Source organism: Excalfactoria chinensis, chromosome 7 (assembly GCF_039878825.1).
Source record: "Excalfactoria chinensis isolate bCotChi1 chromosome 7, bCotChi1.hap2, whole genome shotgun sequence".
In the NCBI taxonomy this organism is placed as follows: domain Eukaryota; kingdom Metazoa; phylum Chordata; class Aves; order Galliformes; family Phasianidae; genus Excalfactoria; species Excalfactoria chinensis.
In genome coordinates, this window is record NC_092831.1 from 19,556,442 (window position 1) to 19,582,331 (window position 25,890).

Consider the following 25,890-nt stretch of genomic DNA (forward strand, 5'->3'; position numbering starts at 1 on the left):
TCGGGGAGAGCGGTCGCTCTGAAGTGCCGCCTTTCAACTTCGTCAGTTCGCGAGGGGATAAAAGAGCCAGAAGAGAGCCTCGCAAAGCCGCACCGCAGGGCCGAACCGGAGCTGGGGGCAGGCTGGACCGCAGCCCCCGGCCCGGGCTCCCCGGGGCCGTTCCCGGCTGGGGCCATAGCCCTGCCCCACCGCCTCCCTGAGCCGCGCCCGGTGCCTCGGCCGGCCCGGGGGCAGCGGTGGCCGGGCCCGCTGACTGCCGTCGGGGTGGTGGTGCGGGCAGAGGTCGTGCGGAATAGGGGCGGAAACCCGAGCAGGGCAAAGTAGAACAGGTCAATGCTCCCTCGCAAGAAAAGAGGGGATGTATACCGTTAGCAAGTGTAGCAGAAATCCCTCTTAAGAAAAGTACTTTCGTATTCCTCCCTTCCTGTGCAAAACAGCTATAAAGTCAGCTTACTTGTACTCATCCCTCACTAGTTCCCATCACCTTTTGTGAAGCAGATGATTTAGTCCAAAATCTGTGAAGGAAACCCTAAACAAATGGTCCATCAGGAGAAAGACGGCCCTGTGTGCCCCCCTGCAGTTCCAGTGTCCGCTTTGCTGCCTCCCAGTGTGTGGGCAAGGACAACATAGAGCCCCTCATGGCACTAGGGCTCTCCTAGGCCTTATTGTATGTAAGTTTTAAGAAAAGTACCATATTAAGCCTGTTTACAAATGCTACAAGCTGTTAAAGATGCTTGCGTTTCAATGCAGACCTCGCTGTCAGTGAGACCGCAGGAGTTCCTGGGTCTCTCCCCCAGAGAACCAGTCCTAAAGTGGTGACAATCCCAACTACTCCACTGAAGTACAGCATTAACCAACAATCTTCACTACTCCAGATTTCATCTTTGCCAGAAGTGAAATAATGTTATCAAAGTGGACAGAGAAGCTGGATTTAGAGGCTTTTCCAGCACCTGGCTGATGACAGAGAATGTATAATGGCAACATAATGGCAACACAGATAGGGATGCCACCTGGATTTAAGGGACAAATGGGCTTGGAAGTTTGCTTTGGATTTCACTCAGGTGAAAGAAAAACAGCACTGGGAGAGGGAACTCCAGGACCTGGAAGTATAGATCCACACCCCAGCTAGCAGCAGCTGCTGGGATTTCTGTTCTGGTTACACACCAGGTCCTGGGCAGAGGCTCACAGCCATACTTGCAGACTTTTAGGTTTTGTGCACAGTGTTACAGCTCACTTCCAAAGAGCTGATGCACTTCACAGGTTAAAAAAACACAAGCTGCCCATATGAAATCTGTACCAAAATACAAACCTCTAAAATAAAGGGTGGGCAGCTCCTTGTTAAAGCACTTAATCCAACCAAGCTTTTATTCAGCTCGTCATTTATTTAAAAAATAGGAAATAGTATTTCTGCCAACTGTTCTTGAGAAGAAGCTATTTAGAATAAAGCAAGAGATGGTAAAATGCCTGGAAATTACTTTTTTTCTTCATGTAATTATTAAAAGCAACTCAATTACAAACCAGTTCTTTTCAGTTCCTCTTCAGATACATTTTACACTAAATCTATTGTTAGTGGTTTAAAAAGCACAACACAACAAATATACATGCAACAGGATAGCCTCCAGCTTTCTAAGAGCATCTGGTTCACACACAAACTTCAGACAACAGCTGTGTTTTCAGTTGCTTCCAAATGTGTCACACGTCCATGGGGCTGCTGGTTTGTCAGCCTGCTATTTTCTTAATGATTTTGACATTTGTGCTGGTCACTTCCAGCCTGAGGAATGTTTTCCACATTGGTGGCATGTTCCTGCACTCCCAAAACAGGCAGAATGGCTCTCATTGGTTTCAGTGGTGCTGAATCAGGCCATTAGACCACACAAAGACTTGCATAAAGAGTGTTTCCATGCCTTACGTTTTCCCAACTAAATAAATACACATGCCATCCTCATAGTACTGCACGGTTCTGCATCAAAGTGGCACACAGCCTGAATATATGGAGATTTACTTGCAAATTAAGACGAAACATTACAAGCATTTTATGGCTGTCTGAATCATTTTGCTGGTCTGAACACAACCATGTCCTGTTTGTAAAACCGGTACTTAGTATTAAGTGTAATTTCTGCTCACTAAACAGGGACAGCTTAACGGCACCTCTCTTCCTCACAACCAGTTTTTACCGTATAAACTATTACTCCTTTGCACTGTTATGTCAGCAAGATACCCAGAGGAAAGAGGTAACGCGAGTCACATGCCAGTTCCTGAATAATTAAATAAAAATGCCTGTGATATACATGGGTGCACACAGGAGACAAATAAACAATAGATAAGGTCTAAGATTCACTCATTTAACATCCCAAGAGTTGCATCTCACACGTTCCATTTGATGTCTAACAGTTGGAAGTGGGATTTAGGTTCTGCAGATAGAAGTAAGAGCATGGCTGTAATTCTCGCCAGAGGCAGAACAAAATATTCCAGACTTCCCTCAGTAAACACCTTCCACCATATAATATACCAAAACTCATGGAAATATTGTTTCCTGGCCTTATTTTCCCTCTAACAACATTAAAAACAACAAAGAGATCGTTCTATTTCAGCCTAATATTAACTTTTGCCTACCGACCATTGCTCAGTGAGCCACAGGCTACCAAGGGGATATGAACAATATCTTTTTTTTTTAAAAACATGTTCCCATTTTGCTTGAAATGGAACAGTTGATTTGGAAAGCTTCCAAGGAGAGAGGGGAAAAAAAGCTGTTAAATTACCACTCCCATATATGAACCTGTAGAGTGGATATCCTTTGGCTAGGTAAGTGATAACAGACTATCACACCTCTTTGAAAGCTGAACTCGGGCCAGGAGCCAGGCTCATTTTGGTATCCGGCTGCTGATGCAGAGCTGAGTGAACAAGCAATCACGTGCAAACCTGGCATGGGGAGCACTTCGCCGAGGGTCAAACCCACCACTCTGGTTTACGGCATCAGCTGCACATACTAGTTTATTTCGAGCATCAAAGACGCAACAGTAAGCCAGAAAATACAAACAGGCAGCCCACTCACCACAATTTAATCTCATTTTAAAAGTGTGCCATTTCCTCCATTTATTGGTAAAACCTGGAACAATGGCTTACACATAAAACAGTGCAGATTATTAGCAGAGTCAACCAGGCTATTACTTTTAAGAAAAATATTTGGGGGCAAAATTACAAAATGGAAAGGCTTCCTTGTAGGTCCAACCATTTGTCTCTAACAGCTAATAAATCATGCTTGTGATTTGTCCTGGACTGCTCCATTGGCTTAAATTCCAGTGAGTCCTAAGAGCAGTTGCAAATCCCTGATGGCCAGGGAGACCGAGGTGTGGAGAGAAACCCCTAGTAAGACATGATTGGTACCAGGTTAGCATTAAAAGGTGACTGAAGTTTATGGGAAACTCATTCTATTGGCAATCTACATCCCCATATATATGTATATGTGACTAGCTCAAGCATTATTTCTTATTACTTTTCCTAATTTCACTGAGCTAGTGGAGCCTTCGGCCAGGAGAAGGAACCCCAATGAAAGAAAGAAGTGAACCAAGTCAGCAATCATTTTGTTCCCTATCATAATAGTGCCTGTTAGTCAACACTCCCTACAAAGCACCCCTGGAATAATTCTGGGCAATATACAGGAAAATACAATTGTCACACATACTTTACTGTATTTTATTTTTATCTGGAAGTTGTTTGTTGTTCTTGAGCACCAGCCAAATCAACAAAATAACCCTCAGCTGGGCAACATTTAAGCCTTCCTTGGCTTACACTGACACATGTATAGAGTGATGAGAACTGAGGTACTGCCCTAAGAATAACTTGTTCCTCTGTGCTGAAAGAATCAGGCCATGGGCTCACCAAAAAGCTTTTCATAAACAATCTTTTTTCTTGTGCTTTTGTTTCCCTGTTGATTAACAGACTGAGAAACTGTAAGCAAATACATGAACAAATACAACTCATATTGATCTATCAGTCTTCATACCACTGAGGAAACATGTCTTTTTTAACTACCCTTGCCATAAAGTTACAAATAATAAAACAAAAGAAATCTCACTTGATCCTGGAGACTGGGGCACCTCTAGCTGGGGTGATGTATCATGCCTTATGAAAACATGAAGCAGACCATACTCAAGCTATCTGGCCCCTGGTCTCACAAGGATATGCCCAGCAAATGAGGATATACCTGTCAGAGCACTCATCCCTGCAGCTCTGCGGAGAGCAAAGCCCGTCAACAATGGCTCAATTGACCTGCTCTTGCTGTGTACACTGGATCAGGATAGCTGCTTCTGCTGAGGGAAAGGAGCCATCCATTCTGCCCCTGCAGCCTATGAAAGATAGCTGCATCCCAGTAATATGATTTTTGTGACATTAGTATAGGAGCAGAGCCTGAGAGTTAAGGCTTCCCAGCCATTACTCTTCATCTTGACTGTTGCACAACACTAAATCTGCATTCCTAATGTCTCTTTTTATGTTCCTTTAACAAGTAAACTAGATTAAACACAATAAAGTTTAGAGTGGTACTTGAGAACAGATAAAAATCTCACTAAATTTCTTAATGGCTACTCAAGATCAGATTTCATCCAGTTACTGCTCAGATAGTGGACACTGCCTTTACTCCTGGCACTCACTAGTATCAGATCTATATGTTAAACACAGACATGCAAATAATAATTTAAAAAAACCCACACATTTATGGATACATAAATTACACCATTTACATGGAGGCATTTCCTTTAACACCCCAGTGTATCAAATCCAAAGACAACTATCCAGCAGTGTTAATGCCTGCCAATAAAGCCAATCTACCTCTTTAATAACTCATTTGACTGCACTTGTGTGAATACACAATGGCAGTGGGCTATCACACCTATTTTCTGATGTTGGAGAAACCAGACTCCAAAACACCATGTGCATAACATAGCAATGTCCTATGCTAAAGCCAAGATTTTTTAAAAGTCTTGTAATTGTGATCAGTATTGTGACTTTCACTTTAATACGAGCTGGAAGCCAGTTAAAAAAACAGTACAGGACTGTTGAACACCCTCAAAGTCACGTCTCATTCAAATGGACCACCTGGTGCTTCTGGTTGTTTTTCAGAAATGGCATTAAGTAGATTGGCTAATCTGATTTGAGAACTCACAAGTATGAATTGTTATAACAAGAGCCACACTAGAAAAGAGCCATCACAACTCTGGGGATAATCACAAACATGATAAAAATAAATGCATTGCATCCTGTCTGCATGTTGTCAGTGCAATCTACTTTGCTGTTGTGTCATCTGTGATCTCACCTACCCTGGAGTCATGCTTTCAAAAGTATGGCTCTGCCCTTTTCCTTTGATGACTTCCTCCTAAATTTAAAGCCCATCGGATTTAATAAAGTAGCAATGGCATATCTGGATGTTGTCAGCAGCAGTCACATCCAGACTGGGACACCTGTTCCTGTAGTCACCACCAGCCTGCAATTCATTTCCTAAAACCTGTTGTATGGTAGGTGGATAAGAGAGAAGCATAAATGAACTCAGGGCTGACACTGCCTAGGTCAACAACTGTGATAACTGAAGTCCACAAACTCAGAGTGCCACCAAAATGTGTTATGCTTTTTAAGACTGTGCATCAGCTCTGCAAAGAGGAGGTCCCCCTTCATATAACACGTACAGTCTTCCAGGAAAGAGGCACTGTGGTTGAGCCAGTGTTTTCACTTCTGGAAGACTTGGGCTTCATTGCTTCTGAAGGCATATTTCTGCTTTAGAATGACTACAGGGATCTAGAACTGAATAAGCCAAACATGGTTATTAAAAAAAACCAAAAAACAAACAAAAACGATCCAGTTCTAAAGACCTATTTGTTATTTAGTAAGATTTCACTGTGGGAAAGCCGGTACTATCACTTTTATTCTACAGTCTGAACAGAAACAAACTGAATACTGCCACCCTAATGATTCTAACCAGCTCCTTATAGAAGAAATCATTAAAGGTCCTGACCTTCCACCATGCATTGCTCTCAAGAAGCTCCACTTTAAGAGGAGCTTTAACGAAGAGGAGACAGAGACAGCAGTGGAAGCTCAGGGCTGAGACAGCAACAGCCAACTCTGTCCATCTTGTTCACCCTGCCAAAGGAATAAAGGTACTGAAGAGTCATTCTTTTCCTTTCTGCAGGACACCACAGTGATGCAAACTTTGCAGATGAGTTTCCTATGGGAAGAGCATTTAGTCAGCAGTGTAACCAACATCCCATGCTGCACAGAGCTCACCGCTCAGGAATTCTCACACTGTTTCCAGACTACGCTCAGCTATGTTGAAAGTGCAGGCTGACTGACCACATGACCCAGCAGCATAAGCCTCCTTCACCAGAGAAAAGATATATTGGCAAACCCAGGAATTCGTTTTACTAAATAAATTTAATTCTAAACAAGTGACTAAGACAACTTCAAATTCTACTAACAATATTAGCCTTGTAACTTTTGGTTACAAAAGCCTTTGGGGAATTAAGAGAAAATAATGGATTGAGAATGCTACGCATGGCTGTTAGCTGGGTTGGACCGCAGTTCAGTTTGTCTCCACTCTTTGCATGTTAATGGAAACTGAAACTGATTCATGTGGCTCAAAACTCTTCCACGTTAGAGTTCAGAAACCTTCAAAGTACATATTCTTTGTAAAATATTCTGAAATATCACCACACTACTAAGTGCGCAGTATTTCCTCACACAGCATGCACTCCTTATTTCTGGCTGCTTGGCCTCAAAAAAAAAAGACCAAAGGAGACACCTGGTGCTTTTCTCACATCCTTCTACTACTGCCAGGGAAGGGATCAATCTGCTCTGCCACATGCCCTTACAAATCTCTGGAGGTACCCAGCCCCACCAGCTCATACCTATTGCTAACAAGACCATATGTTTTTAATGTAGATTCATTCAAGTCAAGTCAGTCACCGTCATTTTTTTTCCTTCACCACAGTTACACCCTGGGGAGAAACTATGTCAAGTATGAACTTCTACAGCTGTAATGAAGATACAGAAAAGCTTTCCTTGTTCCTTTTATGGATCAAGACAGTGATTTTAAATGGCATAGATTCTACTTCTGAAGTTTCTGCTTCATCACATCCAGTGAATCAATTTTCAGCCTCCCTCAGAAATACACCAGGGCACTCCTGTACGGTCAGGCTACATGTTTAAACTGGAAGTGCTGGAAACAATCATGAGAAAAGCCTCTTATTTATGAAGCACATGGGGGAATGAATCACAAGAATAAAAACCTCACTTCCTTGTGAGCTTTTTTAGAAAAGGAGATTTCACATCTGGAGGCAAACAGGTTTATAGAAGATGACTCAGCTCTGTAGCTTTTTTCTGTAATAACAGAAAGGTCCATCCAAACAACAGATTGCTACTCTAAGGACCAAGCATTTGGGCAGAGCCAGTCACAGCTCTTCTGCTGCAGTGAGATTCATGGTGCCTCCACAAGAGTAGCCATAAGCCCTACCCTATGCTGGTACAGCAGCTGGGCACACACATATGGGATTAGTGGCACTTCTGTCCTTACACCAGTGTGCTGCTCAGTGCCAAGCTCTCAGCCAGGAAAGCTCCTGCTCACAGCGTAGTGCTATGCTGTGGGTCAATCCCCTGGAATTCTGCAGCAAACTTCCTTCTCAGCTGTGAAGAATTTCTGTTGGGCTCTTGTTTTGCAAGAGTCAGACATATTAGACTGATTTTTTGTGTGTTATTTTGGTCTTCTAAAAGTTTTACAGAGGGTTTGGATTTATCCCGGTGTGGAATAGCAGCACATTTTTAATCTAAAAAATCTTTTGGGACAAGGAAACCATTTCCTGCCCAGCTCTACAATTAATCACAGCACATCCCTTATAGTGCACTATGGATAAATAATTCATTACAGCTGCCTCTTCCCTCTATACAGGGTAGGCAGTTGTGATCGTTTCTACAGGAAGAAGAAAGTTAATTCTTTCTATGCTGGCCTCCAGAGAAGGATTCAGACCATCTTACAGGGAGCTTTGATAAATTAATAAACCCCCTCAGTATTTACCACACTTGTCCAGAAACTGAGCTCAGCCACAGCTCCTTAATTTTACAGATACCATCTCTAGAGTTTGAGAAGACTTGCCTAACCTGTGCCTGCAGTCAAACTGTGAGCAATTATTCTGACTTTCATTAGCAAGATGATTCAGGATTTAGCAGCCGTGAGAGCTACACAAACATCAGGACGAACATTTAGAGCAATCACTACTGTCAGTTGGAGCCATGATTGCTGCTTTGACATTCCTGCAGTTTAGACAACACAACCGTGATCCGTGCTTCGAATTAAACAAATAATAAACAAAAAAATAAATGAATCAATATTTGTCTCTTCAATTAGGAATTCAGAAAAGATGGATAAGTATGGAATCAGTCTGTTACTACAGGTTGGACCCAAGGGAGCCAAAAGGTCAGCACAGTAGGGAAGGTGGAAGGAGGCAGTCACGGCCTTGAGAGAACACGCAGGGAAACCAGGGGAAGTCCAGAGGAGGTCTGGATGTTTCAGAGCATGGGAAAAGTCTCCTCAGCAGCTGCCATGAATGACAGAAATGTGCAGGAGCCTGGGGGCTGATGATGCCTCCAGTAAGTAAAGAGTGAAGTAAGGATCTCTGCACACTGGCTTTGATGCTTGCTCAGTGCAGCTGCGAGGATGACAGATGTGCTAAAAGAGACTTAGCACCCCTGAATATCTGACCCGGCTGAATAAAAGGCAAGAAAGGAGGTGAGAAAGCAAGACAAAAATGATTCACCAAATTGCTTTCATACTGCTTGAGATCCCCTCTTTGCTTTCAGAAAAGCTATCCTTGTACCTCTTATAAACTATGAAAACTTTTTATGCTCATGTGGGTTGTTGGAAACACATCAGCATTTGTTGATTTATCAGTTAAGTACACAGTAACTTAACAAGTGCAAAGTGGTTGTGTTAAACTCTGACTACTGCATTTTTATAGAAGCATATTCCTAGACATTATGCCTTACACTGTTTACACAACTATTAGACCATTAGACCAATACTCATACCTATCCGGCAATGAAAACACAAGATTGCTCTCATCATCATGCATTTAATATTCATAGCATGTAATCTACTATAAAATACACCTGAACTTCCACAGAAACACCTGTACTACTGACTGAGTCCTAGATGCTCCCACAAGGCACACATGTCAAGATCCCAAGGACGCGCACAGGAGTTGAGGAGCGGGAAGTCCGACCTCAGCTTTGACTTTGTTCTCTCACAGGGCGGTACCTCAGTAAGCCCACTGGACTTGGTAGGACTGAAAATCTTGTAACTTACCTGATACTTCAGAGCTTTTGGCACCATTCCTCACATGGAAAAACAGTGTATTACGTGAAACAGTTGACAGGCAAACACTCGCATGACAAACATACTAAATACCCCGTGAGATCTATTTGATCGTGTTAATCTGGATCCATCTGCTTCTGCTGCTCTGTGCGCTCCGCCAGGCTGCTTAGCGCACAGATCACCTCTGGCACAAAGTCATGCTAGAAACACCCTCCTGCTGCTGCCTGGCACTCAGTGTGTTGGCAGGGAAGGACATGCTCAAATCCTCCTTCATTGCAGAGATCCCCAGCAGCCATAATAGCTTTTTAAAGACACTGACAGCAAGCATAATTCAGAACAACCCCCAGGATGCCCTAAGTTACACCATAGGGGCAACCTGGCAGTGGGCCAGGCAAGGAGAAGGCATTTCTGTGCCAGTTGGTTTGCTTCCTGTAAATGAGAGGAACCGCTCACTGCCGCTTGGCCTATTCTCAAGCACCAGCCATACCACACAAGCAGCCTGTTTCAGAGATTCCACTCACCAGTGAAATTTCTGCACAGTTATCTTTCCAAAAGAACCATTCCTAATTGAATGCACAACTGTCAGCACTCCTCGTGCGATTTAGAAATTGTTAGAAACCTGCTCCATGGAAATGGAGAGCAGCAGTTTGGGCAGAGAAAGTGCTCTGAAATGATCCATCAAGCATCCTGGGATGAAAAAAAGGTCACGCTATAATACAGAACAGCTTACACTACCACCTCCAGAGCTTTCTGAAGAGAAACATTTGCTTTGGTGCTTGGCACCACTGCTATTGTATGCTAAACACCAACATTTCTTCAGTGAAACTAGAGTCTAAATTGCCTCAGAGCCTTCAAAGCCTAGATTAGATTTAGCCTAAAACACATTCCATCAACTTGGGAACCACACTCAAAACACAGCACAACTCAAGTCCAGAGAAAGTGATATTCCTACCCTTAACAGGTGTTTGCTCAATCTTAAATCCTACCACACAGGTGAAACTTCACATGGCACACTAGCAAGAACAGTCATGTTAAAAACTAAGCAGCTTACTACAGAAAGCCAGAAGCCTTTCACTGTCATCTCCAAATTCCTCCTGCAAAAATATTACTAACAATTCCAAGCTGTTCACAAGGGATTTCTACTGCAGCTGGTAGTGTGCTACTCACAGTGGCACTGTGCATTTTATTGAACAACAAAACGGAAGATAAAAGCGATACAAATTGAATGTGTATGTTAAAAGTTACCCAGATAATTAGATTTTTTTTTTTTTTTTAAAGGAACAGATAAGTCCTTTCTCAAATTCTAATCAATTTAAAATTGAACATACATATATATATAAATATATATTTGACAGTCCCATTTCCCTGGTGGACAACTCAGCCACAGGGATTAAAGTCTCACCTGCTAAAGGCAGCCTACATGGAGAGGTGGGTTATGTGAAGACTGTACTTCATCTTCTGGGTATGCCTTCGTAAGGCAAGATCCCCATTTACGGGTAGTGGTTCTGATACATCTACTCGTAATGCAACAATGTTAGAACACAATCAAAAGTACAGCAGTAACAGTGGAGTAGCACAATCCCAGGCCAAAGCAAATGAGAACAAGCCCAAATACAGCAGCTGAAGACGCAAAAACAAAGGAAAACCAGTCTGCTTACCTTTGGAAGACTCATAGACACACAGGGACCTCCAACAAAATTCAGCTTGCTTCCACTGCTAACTCCTAAACGAGGTCTGGGAAGGGGCAGACCCCAGCTGCACCCCTCTTGGTCACTCATGGGCACTGAGTGCACCTGTGCTCCACTTGGTTGGCCTCGCCTTCCCACCAGGAGCTCAATTACTGGTTCAATCCATGATTTAGCATTTCTGCAACACTATTCCAGCTGACATTCTGAAATACAAAGCTCTGCAGATTGCACAGTTCTGCCTTTTGGTTTCACTTGAAATTCTAACTTGAAGCGTGTCCTTCTCTCAATACAGAAATCTGACATACTTCCACCTTGGGATCTGCTGCTATGTCTTTGCAATTTGTGAAAGGTGGGAAGCTTTCCATGGTATGAAGTATTATAGAAGGAAGCATGTGAACTGTGTGGCCAGCTGAAGAAATGATCTGCATGATGGCCCTGAAGGAAGCTGGGCTCAGCAGGAGCAATTCCGGATCTCCAGTCCCAGAGAAGGGAGCCTGATCATCTTTTGTCTTGCTGCATTTTGGAGACAGGAACATTTACAACAGTGTATTCATAATGTAATGTTATGGAATTTTCCTGAATTTTATATAGTCTCTATGTCACAGAATTAGGGCTAAGACATTAAAGCCAAGGTGTACATCTCAAAACACGAAGTTTGTATCATGGAATCTTAACGTGTGACGAAGGAAAGGCAGCTATACCCTTAACTGATTCCGTTTAGTTATCATCCACAAGACACTTCAGGAAGCATTCACATGTTGAATAGGAGATAGCTGGTATGATCCATAGGAAAAGCACCTGTAACTGTAGGAAATCATCTTCTGTCAAATTCAGTTAATTTAATGCCACCTTGCTTGCATACGCTGATCATTTCTCTAAAGGTCGATAAATGAATGATGGTACATATTCCAAAGACACACAGGCATATCTAATATCTTTGTTCTTGTTCTAATTCGCAGTTAGTTCAGGCAGTTAGAGGTTGAACATTTTTCTGCTTTCAGACTCTAAACCATGTTTAGATGTTTCTGTTATCTTCGGAGAACTACTGGGATCAAGTCCTCATGTGTCGAAGCTCCATACAGCATAAACGCCAGAGGAACTGAAAAGGGATTGAGTTGCCTTAACTTGGCAGAAAAGGTAAAACAGACTGAAATGACACCTTTCAGCTCCTCATCTATTGCCTCTACATGTCATGTGGAGCAAGCTAGATAAGCCGACTTTCCCTCAGTAGTAGAGACTACCCATGATTGGGGACTTTGTTGGATCCAGAGCGCTTTTAAAAGTCCTTTTTATGTTGCTCTACTGGTCCAGGGTACCCTTGCCTTGACTCCTCTTCATAGGACCGTAATCAAGGCTGCATACACATAATATATCACCAAGAAAAAGCTGCAAAACATCTGCAATTATCCTTCCACGTGCACTTATTTCATTTTTCTCCTTGAATGAAGCTGAAGTGTCTGCAGTATTTCAGATGTCAGCCATGTTTACACTGCTGAAGGATTTGGCATCTGTCATGAGTTAAATAACAAATGTCATCGCTCCCTGAGCAAAGGCTTTACTACTGTTTACTGGATAGAGATGTGGCTAAGTCAGCCCAAGAATCCATCACAATACTCAGAATTATGATAAATATTCTCATCCATCATGATGTTGGCCAGTGTTTCCTGCTACCATTTGTCAGATTGTAGTTTTGTTTTCACTTTTCTTTTGATTATATTTCCAGGCAAAGAAAGAGAATTACTACACTGTGGCTAAATATGCAGTTTTACCTCAGATAACATTTCAATTGGGTGCAAATTCAAAGGGATTTTTCCTCAGTCTGGATTAACTAAGGAGATCAAGACGTAATTTCCCAAACAGCGGGTTGCTCATAATCCTCTCTTTCTATCCTCTACCTATTAAAAGCTTTAAGGAAAAGTTCTGCAGAGTTGGTGTATATGGAGCCCAGTGAAATTGCTTTTGTTGGTAGCAGTTAATTGTCATGGAAAGCTTGTACACAAAGATGTCTTTCATGTTATGTATCTCTTCTACGACGTCTGGAATCCTGTGTGGCTGACACAGGACTGCAGAAAGGCCGCAGCCTGAGCAGCAGCTTTCATGGGAGATGCGGAATACGCCACTTGCAGCGTGGAACTAAGGAACAGTAAGATCCGGGCCGTGTTCTCTCCGCCCCCCAGAACAGGATCTTAATGGGCGGAATTAAAGCCGTTTGGCTTCGTAGCACCACTTACACATTTTGAAATGTCCGCATTTGCATTTAACTAACGCTACACGTACAGCTTTGCAGCGTATCATCTCCAGATGAATCTCTCCCTCACATCGCGCAGTACGCGCTCCAAACAGCAGGTGCCCGCGCTGGAGCTGCACTGTACGCCAGCTCTCTCTGCATTTCTTTATCGGTACATTTGCTTTTACCGAGGATTTGAGCACACCCGCGAGGTGCCCCCATGCCCAGCGGCAGCCCTCTTGGAGGCACCGGCTCCTCCCCGCGCACCCCCTCAGCGCACCCCTCCGCTCCGCTTCTCTCCTCAGACCGCCTGGCCGCAAATCCCGCCCGCGAGCGACCAACGGTCGCACCAGGCGGCGCGAGGCGGGCCGGGCGGCGGGAGGCGTGCCGGGCGGCGGGGCGTGCCCCGGATGAGCGGCCCTGCGGCGCGGCCCCAGTTCCTGCCTGTGCCCTCGGCCCGGCGGGGCTCGCCCTGCGCAGCATGTCGCTGGTGGCGGAGGCCTTCATGAACCAACTGGCCGGTGAGGGACGGGCGGGCGAACGGGCGGCCGGTGGGGCGGGCGTCGGTCCGGGGTGGCCGCTGGCGATCGTGGGCGCGCTCGGCCCCGCCCGGCGGGGCGCCGGGGATAGCTGGCGGCATCCCGCTGGGCGCCGAGGGCAAGGTGCCCTTGCAGCTGCCGGAGCCTGCGTGACCTTTCCGAAGCGCGAGAGAGCTCGGAGGAGAGCCAGCCGGCCTGCCTTGCAAAGGCTGCTTGCGATAGGCCCGCCTGCCCTGCAAGCCGGCTGTCCGCGGTTCCGTGCAGAACCACGCTCTGCACGCGCTCGCCGCGCAGGACAGCTGCTGCGGCACCTGGCCGGGTTCCCGCTGCAATGGCGGAGCGCACACCTGCGGGCAGCAGGCGGCCATCACAGCCTCTGCTCGCTTAACGAGCCTGCGGCTCCCAGCTGAGCTAGGCAGCGCCTTCATTTCGATTTAATAACGTTCCTTTGCAAGTGCCGTGTGTCTCGTGCTGCTGTTATGAAGCTGAGAAGTGTAACGATGCATGATTTGTTCTTATGATTCACCATAACTGGGCCACACGCACCAAACGTGAGCCTTGTCATAAATAGAGGCAACGTGCATAACTGTTAACACTTTTTAACAGAAGTGCTCTCAAGGAACTAATGTGCACCACAGAGTTTCTGGCTGAACAGCTCAAGACGCACTCAATACATCGCACACAAAGTCAGTGCATTGGTCACATTTTCCCCTTGTCTCTGTTCTTATTTCTCCCTGCTACATGAGCCCACAAGGGGCAAATACTGCAAGGAAATAGCATTGCCATTTCTGTCAGGCTGTTGGGAAAGAAGTCAGCATTTGTCCCAAGAGCCGGGTCTGCAGAGGCCCTGATGTAGGAAAGCACGCTTGCCTGTGGCTGGTGTGGTAAACACAGAGAACCTCAAGTTTGGGTATGCAAGAGGGACCCACAGGCATCCTTAAAGCTGTGCTAGGCTCTTGGGTTGGGACTTGTCGATTCACAGTGTTAGCTCTGGCAGCACTTACATTCTAAAGGCCAGGCACCCCAGTTCCTCAGGATGTGGGGATTATGGTCTGTCAGCATCACTCCATGACATTTACTTAACATGATCTCCTTAGTACTTTTCATTCACTTACATTGTGAAACACAAGTATAACCACAAATGTGAGTAGGAGTTGATTCTACTGTGTTTGTCTGCGCTGTCGCCTTTTTGAGTACCTTAAACCAAATACTTGTGCCTTACTGGAATTACAAATACTGTATTGCACATAGGTATGTGTATTTGAAACTCTATAAGCAAGAAATACGCAATGCCTGGCTTTCCTTTCTCATTCTGAGTTGTTCCTCCTCTGTTCCTGAACAGATTCTTGCCTCTCCTTTGGGTTGGTTGCTTTCATTAGCCTCAGGCTCTTGTGATGACAGTTACACTATGGATATGGGACGCTGAGAGCATCAGAAGTGTTTTTATGCTTCTGGACCTTTTTATAATTTAATAAGCATAGAGCCTCATTTTTGTCCTGTAAGTTACAGATTAAGCAATGCTAGGTTTTTTTTTTTTTTTTTTTTAATATAACATGCAGGTATTTAATACAAAATTGCTGCCAATGCTCCTGCACAGCAGAAGTGCTCACTGCTTATTTTATTGATCTCCTGCTGGATGTGCAGTAACTTACCATGACTGAAGGTACAGTACCAATCCTCACTGTAGATCTGTCCACTTGTAACGCTATAATGCAATGGAAAGCACAGCAGTAATAGTAGGTTGGCAAAGTCCTAGGCTGCAGCCACTGAGGATAAGCCCAAATGCAGCAGCTGTGGACACAAAAACAAAAGAAAAACAGCTTGCTTACCATTGGAAAGCCTCAAGTAGACAAGGATCTCCAGCAAGATACCCTTGCCTCCACTGCCAACCGTTAAATGAGGTCTGTGAAGGGGTGGATCCTGGCTGCACCCCTTCCAGTCACCCAGGGGCACTGCATACACCTGAGCTCCCCTGGGTTGGTCCTGCCTTCCCACCAGGTGCTCTATTACTGGTTCAGGCTGTGACTTGCATTTCTGCTACACTCCACCCCTTCATGGTGTGAACCAATGATTGAGCAGGTTAAAGGTAAGCCTTTACCACTATGGTGATCAAGCACACATCAACACTTTGTACAGTTTACCTGTTGGAGTGCCAACTGATAAAATACAACTGAACTTGAACCACAAACCAATTGTCACATTCCTTTGTGGGCCAGTACTCAGTGGTTTCTCCAGGAGGCACATAATTGCTTGGACCAGCTCACATTTCATCAGTCCTATACAGTCCACCACTGGGCATCATGCTGATCTTACAGAGGTACCAGAAAGGGTAGGTCTGCCCTCTACATCAAGACACAGGCCATGTTCCTGTTCTGGGTCAACACTTCAGCTTGCAGTAGGGCATGTCCTGGCAGCCTGTATTAGACCCTTTGGCCTGATATCTGAGGATGCATAACTATGTTGGGTAGCAGAGGGGTGGGGGTAGAGGGTGACTTGCCACAGGGACATGATTAAGATCCCCTTAGCAATGAAAATTAGAATGTTGACTACAATATCTGTAGGCCATATACCAATTACCATGAGGGAGTACAGATCTCCTGGCCTGCAGTAATCTCCCCCAAGGTTCAAGTAGGCCATGCCACTTGGAAGGTGCAAGTAGGTCCAAGGTCATTCTATTTTAAGTACCTGGTTTTTGGTTTTCAGGGGCAGGAGATTATTTTCACTGCTTATTTGGTGTCTCACCTGATTATTGGTGCTTGTAATTTGAATCCTTGGAACAAGCTCAATTGCAGCAACTGTGGACAAAAAAAACAATGAATGAAAAACTACTTACCTTTGGAAAGCCACAGGTAGGCAGGGATCTCCAGCAAGAGATCTTTGCTTCCACTGCCAACCCTAAAATGAAGTCTGGGAAGGAGTGGGTCCTGGCTGCCCTCCTTCCCGTTACTCAGGGGCATTGCATACACCTGAGCTCCCCTGGGTTGGCCCTGCCTTTCCACCAAGTGCTCAAACCACTGCTTCAAGCCCTGACTTTAGCATTTCTGCTACACCACTGAATCGTTTTTAAAACAAAATTATGACCTTGCCTTTGCTTTCCAAAAGCAGATCAGTGTCAAAAGCAGTTATGTGCCTTGAAAATAATAAATACCTTTGCTAGTGGGTCATGGCCTTCTAGCTCTTCTGTACTATGTATCACTCCAAGACTGAAATTAAATAAAGGAAAAATTGCTCAATTTGTTCATATTGGAAAATTTTTCTAGAAGCTATCCAGGATCTTGGCCAATACCCCATACTTGTAGGTTTGCTGAGACCTTGCATACACACGGAATATTTTATTCTGATACTGGGAAGGTTTAAATGTCTCAAGTATTTTTGAGGTTGAAAAATGGTGTATCTGAAAGGAAAAACATACTTAACAATGGCTGTTCTAATAGCCGCCTCCTCCTACCTGTGTCTGTGAATACTGTGCTTTGTTATGCGTGAGTGGAATGGTAAGAGTGATTGAGGGGGGAAAAAAACACAAAAATCCCCCTCAAAACTCTGATTTAAGGTCGTGCACGTTGCTCAGAGCAGTTTTGGAATCTCCATCCCTGGGGATGCTCAGAACCCAGCTGGTGACTGCCCTGGACAACCAGCTCCAGCTCCAGCACCTCCAGCTCAGCCTCTCTGTGGTCCTTACTGGCTCAGCTTGCTTGCACATATGCAGAGGCTCAGCAGTCTCCGTGCAACATGTCTGCATCTTGATGTGCTGAGCATAACCTGCTGCTGTCATGCCATAGTGATCCACTGCACACTGACAACTGTATCTCTTACGTGGAGTCAGATGCTTGGTTTAGTGACGTTTAACATTTCACTTGTTCAGGAATATATAGAGAATGATGCTGTATCTCAGGGAATAATAAATACTTCCTTAGTTCCATGAATTGCAAGCATGTTACACCACATTTTGAGTAAGCAGTTTCTGAACTGTTCAAGTATTAATTGGATATATGGTAGGGAATTTATTTAGAGTAGCTTAGCATCAATCACATTTTAACAGGGAAGGAAATGGGTATTTATGCTATAAGAAGAATTAGAGTGCCAGCTTTCAAGTGGTTCAGAATATTAAACTCTGACTGTGGTTGTTTAAGAGAAGTTGGCTGCTCAAATGGCCTAGAAAAGATTGTTGAAATGTTTTTCAATTGATCACTGAATTACTCAATATGCTTAGCATTCTATTCCCCCACACATTAGGTTCAGATCAGCAATCAAAAAAAAGAATATTCTTGTTTGTGCTTTGATCTCTGGAAAATTACTTCTGTTTACCACAGCTGAGTTATGTCTAAAGGTCTTTGGCCAGTTTTAGTGCTGAGGGAAATGAATGCAGTTTGAAAAACAGATGCCCTTCTGCCTTTAGATATTTTACATTCTCAGTGAGTCTACCTGCAGTGTAACATGCCAGAGCAAAAGTAAATCTCTTATGTGCATGTTTTATGTATTAAGACAAGCTGCAGTTTGGCCTAGAGAAAACATCTAGAGTGAAAACTGACTGCCTTCATTGCTCCTGCAGATGGAGGCATCAAATGTAAGCTGTGTATCTGTTTTGTATATTAGAATGTGCATGTATGAATGTGAACAGTTCCTGCCTGTATACAGTGAAAAAATAGTTCCCTGTTTTTGCTTAATACTACACTGTCTGCTACACAGGCAATTGAAGCCTGCTGCTGAAGTGCTTGTAGTTGAGGGATGATTTGCAAACAGTAAATTTGTCAGGCTGTTTTGGTTTTGTATTGTGGGATACTTCAGGCTGGGGACACGGACGTGGTTTTTTCTGTTCTGTTTTGGAGGGGGAGGTAATCCAATGTAAGGGATCCCTTTAAGTCCTGTTCTTTTGCCATGAGCAAGTCTCTTAGGTGGCTCCTGCCAGTTTGCTCAGGCACGTATATTTTGTAGCTTGATTTGAATCAGTCCTTTGAAGGGATTGCCTGTCTAATCTTTTGCTAGGCCAGAGGAGGAATAACTTTATTTTGTAATAATTACAGTACTGTACATATTTTGTTCTGAGGTAGCTACTTCTTGTTTTTATGAAGTGATATAATTACAGTTTATAATAGAATATCCCTCCACAGTTGTTTCTGGCTCCATTATGACAAAGCAGTCTTCCTCTAATCAGGATTTTACTATTAGATGTTTTCTGCTAAGTAGTATCTTCTTTTTTTCTCATGACAGGAAACAGGATTGCTCTAGAAGTATGACAAGAAAATTAGTAAATGAAAAGGAACGCTTACTTTGCTTTTGTCCCATTTGCTTTGCAAATACCATTGTCTCTTTTGGGGGCTGACCTGGAGACCATGAGCCCTACAGCAGCAGAGGAACCAGTGCCTTCCCCTTAACAGTGGCAGTGCTTGGCTGGCCACACCACTATCAGACCTGCCCTGCATTACTGCCCCTTGCAGCTCTCCTCTCAGATCTCTGCTCTTCTTGCCCCTACCTGAGGTCCAGGCTCTCAGCACTGCTGTCATCACCTCATGCCTCCTGGTAGTGCTGCCCTTGGCTCCTTGGGCGAGATAGGAGAGCGGACAGCCATATTGAAAGGCCTCAGGGCTGAGTCTGATTGAGTAGGAAGAGTGCATGGGGGGAAGCATTTGGAGAAGATCAGGGATATTGAGGGCTGATCAAGTGGGACACGAGAGTGGGATCCCTGGTTTGAATCAGTAAAGGTACTGGGGGTGAAGCAGGGAGCTCCCAGGGGCACTTTGCAGAAGTGGCTTTCGGTCTGTCTGCCAGTCATCCATAGGAACAGAGGAGTTTGGATTGTTCGGATAAGGAGCTTTCAATCTAAAATAGCTTCCCCAAAGGCTAGTTTAAAGTATAAAAACATAGTCAACATAGCTAAGAATTGTCCTAGTCCAGTAGGCCACTTAGGACATTCATGAGTGTCAGACATCTGTCCTCCTCTTCAGGGCAGCTCCTCTGCATGGAGCTTTATGTCTTCAGGCAAGGGCAAAGGACTTGAGTAACGCAAAGGGAAGAGACTGATTTAGAGTTCTATAAAAAGCTATAATGAAGAATTACAGAGTTTCTTTGAGATGGAGCATTAATGCTGAATATCAGAAATAAGTAAAATAGCTCCAGCTTGTCGAGACTTGAGAAATAAATCTATTGAGATCATTAGTTGGCACTCTTTGCTTTTCTGAAGGAACCCAAATGTTGATTTAGGAGCAGCTTGTATTTATGATTTTGACTCTGCTGGGTTTCAGTGGCCTCTCTGCAAGCGTGGAGTTGCCAGGCCACCTCCTTTCAGGGAGCATGCCGAGTACCCAGGGGCCACAGCACAGTGTCTGTGCTCTGGGCACTCAGCTCAAAGTAATGGAGTTGGACAAATGCTTCAATCTACACCATTAATAGCTTTCTTGGAGGGTTAAGGAGCAGATTGTCTCATCCTAGATGGCTGCTGTAGTCATGTCATGCTCAGCCTCTCTTAGTGTTCTGCCGCAGGAAACTCGAGTTTGGGAATTGCTGCTCAGATCGAGTCTTCGCATTGGCACGTCTGCTTGATCAATAATTACTGAGCAGCCATGATTTATCCGGATTGTAATATCTCTGAGAAGGAGATCTGGGATAGATTTAAGCAAATGATGTAATTATTTGATACATGATTTAATGTGTCCTGTTTAACTTCTGTGAAAGTGGACTTTCATTTGGCAAGGCACTGTGGAACGCTTCTTGGTTCTCTGTCAGCAATGCCAGGGAGCTGCTGATGCTCTCATTTCTTCTTGGTCCTTGTCAGTTTGCAGGACCAGGCCAATCAAAATGTATTTCTACACTTCATTCCTGTAGTAGAGATTTAGAAATGCATCAGTTCCTGGCCTTTTCTTTTAAGACAACATATTGCTTCCTGCAAGCGTGACCATTTGCATTGAGAAAAGGGAAGAAAGTGATGGTCTGCTTCTTTTTGATGCATCTCGACATCAGACTATTAATGATCCTTTTTCCTTCTGGTGTCCGTGGGTTAGCTTTTGGTGTGGTTCCTTTGGGTTGAGCACAGCTCCCAGAGCAGCAGCCCCGGGAAGCCAGGCAAGGAATGCCTTCCCAATGGTTGTAGCGATGTCTGCTCCGTGGTGCTTGGAGACTTGTAAATAATGCTGTTGGATGTGGATGCAGCCAGATGTAGGACTCGATTTCTTTGTAGTGTTTACTCTTGTGAGAAAACAGTTTTGAGGTATCTCATTATAATTTAATCAAATCTGTACCTAGGGAGAGGCTAAAGGAAACAGTGTGGAAATAATGCGTAAGTTAATTTCTCCAGCTGTAATATTGGAATACTGCGATTCAAATTAATGCTAACTTTTTTAGGTTTTAGTAGAGAGTATTTTGCCTCTTGGCTGTTTTAACAAGCCTTTAATGCTATGTGAACCAAACTGGTAAATACAGATGTTTTCGCTTTCCTTCTTTTTATGCAAGTTTAATATCAAAGTGCTTAAGAATATAACAGAAAGGGAAATGATCCATGCAAATCTGGCGACTTCAGAGAAGCTGCTTTTTTTTCTGCACGGTCTGTAAACTTCTGCTTACAGTTGCAGGCAATGACTCTGTCCCAGGCCTGGCTTCACTTGCATAATTTCATACAGAGATCTGCATGAAAGAGGGTTCTGGTCATTTGGGTGCATGATTTACAGAAGCAGAAAGAAGGTGTTGAGGGATAAATTACTGGCAAATTGAGAACTCGGGAGATTTTAGTTTACAGGAAACTCAAGGCAGAGATTGTCTCGTTTACTTTTCTTTATGTAGTTTCAGTGCTTGACAAATAATCTGCAGTCTAGTAACATTTGGTGTTAGTTCCTTAGCCTTGACTCTGATTAGGCATATTTTGGCTTTATAGCTGAAAATTACTTATGTCTGCACTGCTTTCCGAAAACATTCCCACTCCACCCAAATTCTATGGTTGTGCTAATTGCTGGGAACAGCTTAATTTCAAGTTGAGCATCGTCCTGCAGAACTCTTTCACCTGATAATAACTTCATTTCCCTTGCAGGAGGGAGCACTTAGATGCCTGATTCTGGAGGTTTCTCATGTCTGTGCCCAAGACTTGGGAAGGAGCGGCTTGTGGACATGTGCTAAATGAGCTCATGCTGCAAACCACGTCGTGTACCGTAATGGTCGAAACTGGCGATTCATGCTAGGCTTCTGAAAATGTTACGTGCTTGTTTAGCATATTCCACAATTTAACATGCAAAGTGTTCTGTGTCTTCTTATTTCCACAGTCACTCTTATTTTTTAAGTAACAGGATTAAAGGTATAATTGTAAGCCATTTATTCCATTTCAACTCTTTCATCATTGTGAAGCTGCTTGGGGAAAGTGGATGAAAATGGCTGTTCCCCCATCCGTCCAGGCAGCACTGACATAGGATGAAGTTTCCCAGCTATTAGAATGTAGGAGTTGAGACCTAATTTGGTACTCTAATAAGATGTTGGAACAGCCTCGACAAGGAGCTGGTGGGACTGAAGTGCTGCAGAGTGTTGGGAAGTGATGCCTCCCTCATAACAGACTTTGCTGAGGGAGTGTTTTACAGCCTTTCATTTTTGTACCTTGAAATTAACTGTGTGCAGGGACCCCAGAGAAGTACATCCTGTCCTGTCATGTTCTGAGAGCACTAGATGGAGCTGAGATATGTGAGCCTTGGGTGTGCTGCTCATCTCCTGCTGGTAGTGAAGTCCAGTGCTCTCAAGGATCTCTTCCCATGGCTTAAATGCATTCGTCCCTCTTGCTGTCTAAAAAGTATTTAGATTGATAAACTCTTATTATTGAAATGACAGTTCTGAAACACCTAGAAATGGTGAAGCTGAGATATTAATTGGATTTAATCTCTGACTTAGTATAGCTCAAGTAAAACATTTCACTCCAAAACCTGAAAACTGCACCTGATACTATTCTTTTCTAGTGGCAATGAGTTTTATGTGACTGTCATGTCTTGTTCTGTGCTTTGGAAGCTTTTTGTGTGAGCAGAATGATACATTCAGTAATTCATTCTCTTACGTGACAGATGAGGCTAGCGAGCTCTTTTAATAGATAGCTGCAAACCTGAGTAATTACAACTCCACTGGGAACATGCAACACACCAGTTCTCAGAGTTTCCCTCTAAGTCTAATTTGACACCAAGGTATCCTGGTAGCACTTTGTATTCTATATTTTTTATGCTAAACTGTTAATAAGCAGAACACTTTGACTAACAAATACTTTGAGCTTAGGGAAATTTTCATCTATTTTTAGTGATTTACAAAACCAAAGAAGATCTTTCTGTAGGTGGTCCCCTTGCTGTTTGACTCCTCTATGGCGCTGAATTCTCTGCACCTGTAACCTGCCTTATGTAGTGATGCTTTCTGTGTCCATGTGCTGTAAGTTCTCATTTGCCAGTAACTTTTGAATTTGGTGCTTGTTCTGGATGTACGTAATTGGGAGAACTGATCCCATAGATGCCAGTTTCCTATAACGGGCTTAAAAGCAAGCAGTACAGAAGCAGAGAAATGGGGGAAAGCAACAGTCATATGTCCTGAAAAACAGCAGACAATCCATTTGAAAGATTAAATGTTTGAATTCCTGAAGCATGGGAAAAATGTCAGTAAGGTGAGAAAGCGATCTTCAATAAAGATCGTGTGCCTGGAAGGCAGACCCATTGGGCGCCACATGGTCGTGGTTCTGCTGGTTCTGGAGGCAGAAGGAAGAACCTAATGGTTACTTATTCATAAGTTACGAAGAGAAGCAGTTCCTGGAAGGTGTACTTCCAGGCACTTACTTCATCCTGTGAGCAGTTAATGATAAAAGTGTGTGTTGCGTAGGATCTAACTCATAAATGTGGTTCTGTGCTGAAAGCTACTGACACTGAGTTGACATAGCATTTGTTAATTTTCTTTCTCTTCCCAGTTTTCTCTTTTTCTCCTTCTGTTCCAGTAGCCTTTGGAAAGCTTTACTTAGCTGAGAAACTAACATCTAGTGACCAGAAGATTATAGTTGCTAGAGGATAAACTGGATTTGACTTCATTAGTGCACAAATGATAAGTTTGTGAGGAGTTATTATAGCATTAATCAACTTGATGGATTGGAAGTATGACAGAACTGAAGCAGCGTGTAATATTAGTGCCTATTATTCTGCAAATTATGTCTTCACCTACATTCATAAAGCAGGAGTCATTGCCGTACACATTACTCCTTTTCTTCTCTTGCTGATTCTTGTGATGTCCCCTCAGTGACATCTTCCTCTGTCCCCAGCAGGTTCTGGCCTCTCCGAGTAGCAGATTTTGGCCTGGCAGCTAACTGAGGGCAGTTGTGGGGCTGGTCTCCAAATTTATCTCATCCCTCATGAGCCTGGACATGAAGAACTGAAGGCTTTGGTTCCAGGCCTCTGAGCATGTGTCCACCTTGTCCACACACATGTGCTCAGAGCTGTGACCTCCGTCTGGAGACTGGCATATGCTGAGTGCAAGGCTGCCGTGCTTTCTTTCACACACAACTGCTGCATTTTGGAGTTCAGATCTCCTGATAGGCGAGGCTGAGATTTTTATGTGACTGTTTGTTCTTATTTCCTTTACATGCCAAAAGACTAAAATTTAGTGCAAAACTGTGTGCTAGATGAGTGGGTGCAAAGGTGTAAAACTGCACTTGTGCTTCCCTTCCCTTTAGCTTGGTGTGTGTTCCTGTATATACTAAGATTGCTGATAAAATCTTCATATAATGAGTGACTGAATTAGGGTCATATCCTCAGCAAATACAGTTTGTGAAAGTCTGTATTTGATCAGTAGAATGTGGAAGGAAATTCTAAGCAGATAAAGGCCAGCAAGTTGCCAAAACATTCTGCTTGTGTTTTGGTTTATACCACAGATGTAGAATGCCTTTGCAGTGGTGTCTGGTTGGACTGAGTGTGCCAAGAAGCTGTGATTTGTTTTGAGGGCCGCCTGTAGCTTAATGCCAAGATCAGACTGGAATTAGTGTTTGAACTTCTTGAAACAGACTCAGCTCTCTTGCTGGAAAAACAAAAGTTCATTTAGTTTTGTGGGCCTGAGACATGTCAGCCACGTGCCTGTTCTTCCAGTGTGGGACAGAATCCAAGAACTGGATGGAAATCTGACATGGCAATCTAAAAATGGTCGTGCAAAAATTAGCAGTAGAAATGGGCACATGCAATTTGAAGTTCTCAGTACCATTTTGGGCATGGAAAAAGGATGCTCTCTCTTTGCTGGCACAGTGGGGTGTTGCCACATACAAGAGCAGCGTGCCTTTGTGGCTTACTTCTGTAGGTGTCTCAGAGGTCAGCGCTGTAAGTTTGCTAAAGTACAGCACTAGCTTTCTTAATTTCCTCATTACATTTGTTCTTGCAAGACTTGAGTGGAACTGAAGAAATGTATTTTAGGTAAAATTTTTTAAACACTTCAGGTTGCAGTACTGAAGATGATGCCTAGTCTCTCTATTCCAAGGAGTACTTCCACCTCAAGAATTTTTACTTCAGGGCAAATCTTTAATGGAGGGGTGTAAAACCAGTAACTGCTACAATAAAACATAAGACATTTCTTCCTGACAAGTAAGAGTGATTAGTTGCTTTCTCATGCCCCTGCTAGTGTAGCTTTGGTAGGCTCTCTGCCTTCATGTTAAAGGTAATGACCTTTGCAGAACTGCGTAGTGATACAAGCTTTCCAGCCATGTGTGATTCCATACCAGTTAGTGCATCTTCCGTACTGGAGTTTGAGGACCAAGGTACAAATAATGATCTTACTGGAGCCCGTCGCACAATTCTGTTTGAAGCACGTGTAGCTTTTTATATACTTCATTGCTTTAAAAAGTAATCTTTGTGGGGCTAAAATACAATATAGTTAGTTGGGATAGAATCTAACTTTGAATTAGTATCTGAAAATTCATTTCTAAAATGAATTTAACAAATGTAATGGATACAAAACAACACAGTGACCCATCCTAATGCTAATGTAATTGATGCTTATTAACTGTTTATTATTTTTGCCTTCTCATAAATTCATGTGGTATATGATGAACTGCAATGGTTCTCAGTTGGAAGCTGTCATTGTCTAATGCTTTGCAATTGATAGTGCAGGATTTTT

At 43.6% G+C, this 25,890-nt stretch overlaps 1 protein-coding gene across 1 annotated transcript in view; it reads left to right on the forward strand.

Moving 5' to 3' along the window:
- The first annotated feature begins 13,560 nt into the window (after positions 1 to 13,560).
- MTX2 (metaxin 2) overlaps positions 13,561 to 25,890 on the forward strand; it is a 31,744-nt gene continuing 19,414 nt past the window's right edge. The window contains exon 1 of the mRNA XM_072341891.1: positions 13,561 to 13,788. Within this exon, the coding sequence (XP_072197992.1) occupies positions 13,749 to 13,788 (40 nt within the window). The 5' untranslated portion in view covers positions 13,561 to 13,748. The remainder of the gene's footprint in view (positions 13,789 to 25,890) is intronic.